General features: G+C 42.3%; 1 protein-coding gene across 1 annotated transcript in view; it reads right to left on the bottom strand.

Annotated features, from left to right (window-relative positions):
• Positions 1-2,889: 2,889 nt before the first annotated feature.
• The window catches only part of LOC134346457 (uncharacterized), a 28,119-nt gene continuing 21,491 nt past the window's right edge, over positions 2,890-9,517 (bottom strand). The window contains exons 4-7 of the mRNA XM_063047826.1: positions 7,801-8,151; positions 5,741-5,860; positions 4,063-4,094; positions 2,890-3,210 (exon numbers count right to left, since the gene is read on the bottom strand). Of these exons, the coding sequence (XP_062903896.1) occupies positions 2,917-3,210; positions 4,063-4,094; positions 5,741-5,860; positions 7,801-8,151 (797 nt within the window). The 3' untranslated portion in view covers positions 2,890-2,916. The remainder of the gene's footprint in view (positions 3,211-4,062; positions 4,095-5,740; positions 5,861-7,800; positions 8,152-9,517) is intronic.

The raw sequence follows: 9,517 nt of genomic DNA, 5'->3' as shown, positions 1-9,517 counted from the left end.
AGGGCCAATTTTGTCTCTTGCTATCCTTTTCTTCTCGATATATGAAAAGAGAGGGTGTCGGTCAGGACGAGAGCCGATTTCGCTCGTTCTCCGCGACGGTCATCTCCATGGCGCTGAGGCTATGAAGACTGTCCCAGCTGCTTTGCTTAATACCCGCTAATATGATAAACCGATAAGCGAGGTTTTGGGCCTACTCCATGCTGCTTCGGGGTTCAGATCTGAGGACTGATGGTTGATTCAGAATACTATTGTTTGTTTCAATTGATTGTATCATGTGCTTTTTTTAAAAAAAAAACATTCTCTTGCGCATCGAGTGGTAGTCTTTTCTTTTTTTTATTTTTATTTCTTTAAATTCGGTTCTTTCGGGTTTCTTGTTTTGTGGCTACCTGTGAGCAAACAAATCTCAAGGTTGTATAATTTATACATTATTTCATAATAAATGTAATTAAATATTGAATATATCTGTAGAACCCCTAAAGATTCTCCTTCACGTTGTCTGCTGGAGCAACCTCCTATCTTCTTTTAGCCGCCCCGATTTACATAGTGTTTTCTGGCATTTCTTGTTTCCGCTAAGATGACCCGGCTTCTACAGGGTCAACCAAGGCTGTGATTGAAACATATTGTTTACGATCGCAAGACCCCGCTGAACATTAACAACCTAAAGTACTGCAGGCCTACCCCATCAGCGAGTTGCTCATTGGCGGAGAAACTGAAGCAACCGCCCTTGGTGCGGACTGTGATGCCGCCTGCAGCAGAGAGCGAAGGGGGTGAGCAGTTTAACAGCGAGGGATTGTCTTTATCCGTAATGGAATTGGCTGTATGCATTGGTTTTGTAGTTTTATTTATGCCTCTTATCACCTAGTACACCTCTCTCACGCCCCTTATCTTCCTTCGCTGCGAAGCCTTTGAACAATTTGCATCGCACCCGCACGGCTCAACTCTCGAGTCTGCCTCGTCTTCGCTCTCCACTTCATTGTTTGCGGCGATAGTTTACCCCAATTTACCACAGAAAAAGTGTTATTTATAAAGTATGTAGTCGTATTTCTAGCCTTAATAAAAGGTCATAAAAATAATAAAGATCAATATGTGAGTGTTTTTCATATGCCCATAATGACAGGCAAAACGCGTTAGGGAGATGTGCCAGGCCTTCACTGATTTGTGGTACATAAACTTTAGGGGAGCAAACAGGATGAACAGGAACAACCATTTTTTCCTTCGCAACAATCAATCTGCCGGAAGAACTCAACGCGTCTAGGGGCATGTGTGGAGGAAAAGATATTAGGCGCGTAGATACCTTAGCGATTACCGTAAACGATTTACAGCGCCAGCCACCCGCGTTCAGTTCCCGCCGTTCTCTGTAATGAGCTCGTACATTCTCCCTGTGACGGGGCGGGGTTCCTCCGGGTCACGTAGGTATAACTGAGCGGCCCGGGCTCTTTGGGCCGGCAGGGCCTGTTTCTACATGTATCCAGGTAAATATCTTTAAGTGAATAACACTGCGATGGATAGAGATCCCGATTCGGGGCACGAGGAATAGTGTGACTGTACACTTGAGGTAAAAAAAACAAAATGCATCATGAAAACATATTAGATAAAACATATCTAGCTCTACTGGGGGTAAGGTCGAAAGAGGGCTTCAAGAAGACTCGTGTGAACATAAGCATTAATATAGACTGGTTTAGTAAGTGTCTTATTCTAGTACTGAAGAATCGACATATCATTCTGGTTATCTGAACAGACGTTTTGACGTGTAAAACAGAAATTTAAAAAGATAGTTTATGGAAAATTGAAACAAAAACAGAAAATTGCAGAAATACTTGGTGGGTCAGGCAGCATCACTAGGGAAAGAAAACGATATCAATATTTCAGGTCGAAACGCCAGGTCAGGAGAAGATAAAAAGAGAAAAATCTCGTCAATTTGAAGAGAAAGTGAGAAGGAAAAGTGTTTAAAAGTGTGAGACTAGCATTGCCATGGAGATAAACTGTTAATACGGTCAACTGGTTGATAAGAGAATGAAGGCAGATAGAGATGTCAGCATCAAACAGTGGAATATTTGACCTGTTGAATGCATGTCGAGAGGTAGGATAAAAAGAAAGAATAGATCAGACTCGTTATTGGAGATAAACAAGAAAATTATACATATATAAGAATTGGCTAGTTCTCATGCAGAGAAAGCGAATTACCTGAAATGATTGAATTTGCTATCGTGTACCGAAGAGTTCAAAGTACATAAATGGAAGATGGGGCGTTGTTCATGACGAATTCATTTTCAGAATCAGGTTTAATATGTCAGCACATGTTGGGAAATTTGTTGTCTTTGAGGTAGCAGTAAATTCAACACATAATATTAGGGAAAAAGTGAATTACGTAAATATATATAGTTAAATTAAATGAATAGTGCAAAGAAGAAATAAAGCTGCAGTGTGGTAGTGTTCACGGGTTCAATTACCATTCATGAATCGAATGGTAGAGGGGAAGAAGCTGTTCCTGAATCTTGAATGGTCTAACTAGCTACAGAGTAAATTCTGAACGAGGAATGCATTCATGGAATTAAACAGAACTGCTTCCTGATCGATGATCCTCTGAGAAATTGACTCCTGAAAATTGAAATGATCTCTAAGTACCAGAATCCATCAGTTTATTTAATTATTTTACTTCATTTCACTTCGGAGCACCAGAACATTTAACTTTTCAGTTTACCATTTTAATGTCCCTTCTTCTTCCGCATGTAATGAAATAATTATGCATAAAAATGTTAATTTCGAGTGGTGATTAAAGTCTAAGTTTAACGATACCGGTAATAGCAAAAGCATGGAGACAAATTGCCATGAACTCCTGGAATATCAACTATGCAACTAATCCGACAAAACCGGTGCCTATACTGGAAACCCCGCTTGCGTTCAGAAATTAATACATTACAACTGCCGCACACTGACAGCCGCATACACGATCCACTCTTCTTTTGTTCCTGGCGTCTTCACTGGCTCAGATGGAAGGTGTTGCTTACAATGATCCTGAAACCGAAGGGCGGAGTATACAACCCCACCTTCATCGCTTTTCGCGAGAGATGCCAAACCCGTCACGCCTGGCTCTTCGTGCCGTATTCCAGGCATCACTGATTTATGATCAATCTGATCCGGTGGATGAAGGCGTTCCACCTTTCTGCTGTTCAGCTGAGTGTGAAGTACAGCTTGCGACTGGACCACCTCCTTAAATTAAACAGACAACACAACAAGCTTGAAGTAGCACCATGGCAAATACCTCTACGCGAGTGAGCTTTCTAAAGCTCGAAACGCGGAAAGCCCTTTCTAAAAAGAAATAATGAGGAATTTCTTCAGAGGTCGGCGAATTTGCGGAATTCATTGTCACGGCCACCTGCGGAAGCCAAGACTTTGGGCATTTTTAAAGCGGGTGTCTTAAAGTAAGGACGTCAAAGATCATTTAGAGAAGGTAGGAGAATGGGCATCAGGGGACTAATAAATTAGTCGTGATTGACTATCAGAGCAGACTTCATGAGCTGAATGGTCTAATTCTACTGCTATGACTCATTCCCTTTAGGACTGGTCGAATACAACAATTGACAATAAGTGCTGATATTCCTACTGAAATTTGCCCGAAAGAGATCCATTTGTTATTCACCCAGCCCACAGATTTGTTTTCTGTGCGTTTGTCTTGCATTCCATCTAACTTTTATGACTTTGTAGTCTTAAGCCTGGAGCAATGCGAGTTATGACGCACTGCTGTCATTTTCAACTCAATTACTTACGCTGCTTAGCACCCAATAGTTCAATAACCAGGCTGCCGCAGAAAGAACAGGCTCTTAATTATTTTGCGACTTCCAAACATTCAACGAAGATTGAGCTCTACGCTGTTCCGCATTGATTCAAAGCTGGAATCGCAACATAGTATTGGACAGTTGGACTAAAAACCGAAAGTGTGGGAAAACAAAAAAAAAACTCAACAGGTCAGGTAGCATTTGTGGCAAGAGAAATAGCTGACAATTCATGCCGAAGACCCTTCACTGGACATCAATATAAATGAAATGGAAAAATGCTACCTACCCTACTGACGACTTGACTTCCAGATCTTTTATCTATGATACATTAAAAAAAAAACGATTAGCTATTTCAAATCGGGGAAAAGAGCACACACAGATAGAACAGCGGCACTACGGATTTCATAAATATTTTGAGAAGAATGTCTATTCATTCTGATATTTCTCCTACATTTCCAAACTTACAGATACTCTTTGTACTATATCTTAATGTATTACCGTGTGACCAAAAAAACATAAAATCACACGACCAAAACAGTAAAATAACCTAAAAATAAAATGAAGTAAAACCTTAGTTTATTTTTTTCTCATATTTAGATAATGTTTCTCTTTTTTTTATCCTTTGAGACACAATGCGAAAAAAGCCCTTCTGAGACGCACCGCCCAGCAGCTTCCGACTTCTCGCTAGCCTAATCAAGGGACAATTTACAATGACCAATTAACCTACCTTTTGCACTCTGAAAGGAAACAGGAGCACCTGGAGGAAGCCCCCGCGGTCATGGGAAGAACGTACAAACTCCTTACAGGCAGCAACGGGAATTGAACCCGTGTCTCCAGTACTGTAAAGCGTTGTGCTAACCACTACGCCAGCAGCAAGATATCCACGTCAGTGCAAAATACCTTGTAATTTTGCTTTCTTACCTCGCCTTGCAAACTTTATTACCTGGACCTTGCAAAGACCAGAAGATAAGTAACAGGTCCACGAATATACAGATATTTTATATATAAGACGCATTATTGCCCTGGCATAAGTTTAATAAAGGAGTATACATGTTACAAAAATTCCTGTAAACCATTACACGACAAATAATGATCGCAGAAAATTAGCCGTTCGTCCAATTATGAGATCCATTCCAATGCTAATAATAATTTGTCTCTAATCTAGACATTAACGAAAAGAGACTCGTTTGTGGGGAGACCGTTTCATAACGGTTATGTTAGTAGACTTGCGTTTAGAATTCTGGATCATTTATTTAGAGAAGTGAGTAACGTATGAGATTATATCAACCTGGGATCTGAAATAAAAAGCCAAACAACAGCGAGTCTACCGGATTGTCGTAAATACGCGTTAACTTATTAACGCTATAAACTGAAGGAAATGTTTGGTGCAAATCTAGTCTAGGTCTTGACCAATGCGCTTGATCCTTCGAAAAGCTGCACTTATCATTAAGGACCCCCATCACCTCTTCTCATTGCTGCCATCAATGAGGGGGTACAGGAACCTGAATACACACACTCAAAGTTTTCAGTACGAGAACCGGAATCAGGTTTGATATCACCGGCATATGTCGTGAAACTTGTTGTCATGTGACAGCATTACATTGCAATACATATTAATAAAAACTGAATTACAATAAATGTATATATAGTTATATATAGTTAAATTTTTAAAAATAGTACAAGAAAGCAGTGAGGTAGTGTTCATGAGTTAACTGTCCATTCAGAAATCTGACGGCAAAGGGGAAGAGGCTGTTCCTTTAGTTTGATAGATAGATAGATAGATAGATAGATAGATAGATAGAAAGAAAATATGCCAGTGATATAATACCTGATTCTGCGTTTTATTCTGATTCTTAATCACCACCGTTTCTCAGGACATTAGAGGTGGATAATAACAGATTCAGGGATATCACATCCCGTGAACCAATTCCCCATACCAAAGAAGTTGGATTTCAAACAGGTACCTGGAGATCGACAGCGGCGCAGGATATAAATGACCACAACAAGCGCCAACGTGAGGACTACAGCAGGTAAGGCGAAAAGCTCAGGAAGATAGACATTCTTCTGTATGGAGTCCTCATGCTCTACGGAGAGACATTAGTTCATGTTTTACTGCTAAAAATACTTTCTTCGGATGGTTTGTAGAGACCTAATTAGTTGGTTCAGTGCAGCCTCGAAATGGCGAGAAGGTGGACGGAACATCAAGTGTTTATTTTTAAATATTGCCCTTTATGTGTTGTTTACTTCTACAGCTCTGATTGTTATCTGGCAACAGTCGCCATACCACATAGGATCAAGATGGTGAGTAGCTACACTACAGAGGATGAAGTGTTTTCTCGGTAAATGTAAGTTCATTTTTAGATTACAAATGTCACTGTGTCCTTTGCTCTTTGATCATCAGTGCCTGGCAAGACCTCGAGTTCATCAAGCTCACTCTCCACAATGTGGTCTTAAATCTCTGAAGAGACTGCTAATAGTTTGTGATTCATTGTTACAAATCTGGGTAAGTACACCTATCTGGATAAGTACACCGTTGTACCAGTACCCAATGTCGTCCCGCATTTGACCCCAAATTCCCCTCAGATGCACATCTCATATCGAATTGACTGCTACAACGAGAGTCACGTTTTTCTAGCAAGAGATATCCTCTGCAGTCTATGTCCCAATCCATCACAGGAAAAGACCTCCGCAACATTGAACTTATCTACAAGCCGCGCTGTCACAAGAAATCAGGATCCTTCATCGAGGACCCCACTATCCAGACCATGCTCTCTTCTCATTGTTCCGATCGGGAAGGAGGTACAGGAGCCTTAGCTCCTACGCTAGCAGGTTCTGGAACAGTTATTACCCCTCAATCATGGGGCTCCTGAAACAGCGTGGATAACTGAACTCACATCAACAGAGAACTGATTTCAGAGCCTATGGACTCACTTACAAGGAATCTTCTATTCATGTTGTCAATTTTTATTTGTCTATCTGTCCATCCGTTTACTTATTTGTTCGTATATTTACCTAGCTATTTATTTACTGTAACGCTGTTTATTGTTGTTGTTGTTGTTGTATTTGCATAGTTTTTCTTCCTTTGCATATTGGTTGTTTGTCAGACTTTGCGTGTAGATTTTTCATTGAATCTATTGTAATTCTTTGTTTTACAGTGAATACCTGCAAGAAAGTAATCTCAAGGTAGTAGACGGTGACATATGGGGAAACGATCGGAAGGGGTCCGTTTTATGCCTCGTCCACGTTATCTCTTCTCGCTTATCTGTAGTGGAAAATGAAATCCCGCAACGTGATGGGTGTCACAGTCTGGGACTTGGCGTAGTCCCGGGTTAAAATTCTGCCTGCTACTGTCAGGCTACATTTGCCTGTAATTATTATTTTAAGTTTTGAGGAGAGGAGAAGATAGCGGCGCGACGCAGCGCGCGCGGCCGCTCCGAAATGATATCGCATTTATTAAGTGGGGGCCTTGCACAATCCTGATTTGATGGAGACAGACGTGAGAGGCACGGAGGAACATCTGGAGAAACTTCTGAAATGCCTGCTTCACTGCCGCTGCTACTATGCGATCGACAATCTCCGGAGGGGAAGGCCCCAAATCCTCGGCTTTGCCTATTGCCTGTTGCCGGGGCCGGGGTCGAAGCACTCGACAGAGATGGTGCTCGGTGTCGGAAGGCTGGACGGAGGCTCGAAGTTTTCGGACGGGACTCAAGAGTCGGCTGTGGTCGGGTGCTGCATCGGCAAGTTTGCGGCGCTGGAGGTTCACGGCAGGGAGAGTTTTTTTCTTGCGTGAGATGTTGGGACTTTCGAGAGACTTTGAGACTTTCTTTTTTACCGTGCCCATGGTCTGTTCTTTATCAAATTATGGTATTGCTTTGCACATCAGCAAAAGGTGTAAATTCCCATTGAATCATAAAGCTACCCCATCCGTCAATCCTCTAGAGTTTTTTGTTTTAATTTAAGGGAAACTGGGGGGGGGGTGGGCGCGGGGAAGATTGGCCCGGTAGGTTAGGTAATGCTGACTTACGTTTCACTGTGATTTCTGTCCCGGTTCCAGTAGCAGTTTCAGCGTTCAAAGTCTGAATTTTGCAGTAGTATTTCCCGGTTTCATTTAGTTTCAGATCAAGGATGGTTATGGACGCCCGTTCCGACAGAAAGCCCTCAGTATAACTTTTCAGAAGGCGGCCATTGTATGCTGCGGTTTTGTTGCAAAGTAAAGCACTTTCCTCGTCTTTGTACCAATCGATGGAATAAAGTGGTTTATTTTCTTCTTGCCCCAAGTTCCACCAGAAAGAACAGTTCAGTTGTACCGATCCACCTTCGGTAACAGTGACCCGCGGGGGCGTTTGTGTGATTGTTACTCTGACTCCAGCAACTCCTGTAACAATAAACAGTCTCCTTAATGACACTGCCACAATTTGATGATTGCATATTTTGCTATAAACTGCTTGAAGTTCTACCCTCAAACAGGAAAAAAAAACTGCAGGTGCTGGAATCCAAACAACACACACAAAATGCTGGAGGAACTCAGCAGGCAAGGCAGCATCTATAGGAAAGTGTAGAGTCTGGAGTCAAGAGTGCTGCTTGGACTGCTGAGTTCCTCCAGCATTTCGTGTGGGCTGCTTGAAGTTCTACCCTGCTTCCTAACTTCAATTTCAAGTTCAAGTTTATTGTCATTCAACTGTACACACGTATACAGCTAAATGAAACAACGTTCCTCTGGGAGAATGGTGCGAAACACAGTACGTATATCACATACAATGTTAATATTAGATGATATTAACACAATAGCATTAACAGATAATAAAATATTATCTCGACATAACGTGGATATACGACATACCACTAATATACAACAGTAGAATGTTCCTGGCGCTTTCATAGATAATGTGTGCTGGGTGGTAGCAGAGTGTTCAGAAGTCTCCCAGCCGGCGGGGTGGGGGGAGTGATCACCAGGCCTGACAGTCCTTGTACTTATACCCTAGTACCTTCTGCCTGACAGTAGGCAGTCAAAGAGAGTGTGTGACGGATGGGAGAGCCCTGGACACAGCTGGGGGTTCTGTGAGAGCAGGCTTCTGGTATATGCTTTGGATAGGAGGTGGGGAGAGGCCCGGTTGACTCGCGCGGCAGTCGTCAGTCGGATACAGGGTCGGTAAAAAGGAAAGTGCATGCCGACGACGAATGGCTTGACCATCTTCTATAGAAGAGAAACGAACAACAGCCAATAAACCTATCTATCCCTTTAGTTTCCCAGGGTTGAATGTCTAATACCAGAGAGCATACATTGAAGGCGAGAGGGGGGAGGTTGAAAAGGATGTGAAGGGCAAGTTTTTATTCAGAGAGCTGTGGATGCCTGGTATGCGCTGTCTGGTGGGATGGTAGAGGCAAATACATTAACTGCTTTTGAGAGATATTTGAATAGGCACATGGATGGAAATAGGTATAGTGTAGGTACGAGGGATGAGTGTTTGATTTGTTTTTCAGCCGGCCCGGAGCAACATTGTGGGTCGAGTGGCCTATTCCTGTGCTCTGCTGTTCTATGTTCTATGCTCTATGTTTGGCTACAAACGTGCTGAGTGAATCCAATGCCCTTTATCTTTAATTCGGCTTTCATCTCTGGATGGGAGCGTGGATTTACGCTCAGAGGGACGGTGAAAGTGGATCGAGCGGATGCCCGTATGTGAAAGGTTAATTGAGATTCACGACCTACTTCCATTGGCAAAGAAGCCAACACTGCAAGACAT

The sequence above is a fragment of the Mobula hypostoma genome, chromosome 5 (genome assembly GCF_963921235.1).
Source record: "Mobula hypostoma chromosome 5, sMobHyp1.1, whole genome shotgun sequence".
In the NCBI taxonomy this organism is placed as follows: domain Eukaryota; kingdom Metazoa; phylum Chordata; class Chondrichthyes; order Myliobatiformes; family Myliobatidae; genus Mobula; species Mobula hypostoma.
Note: the sequence above shows the minus strand (reverse complement) of the source record. Positions and strands in the feature narration are given on the sequence as shown.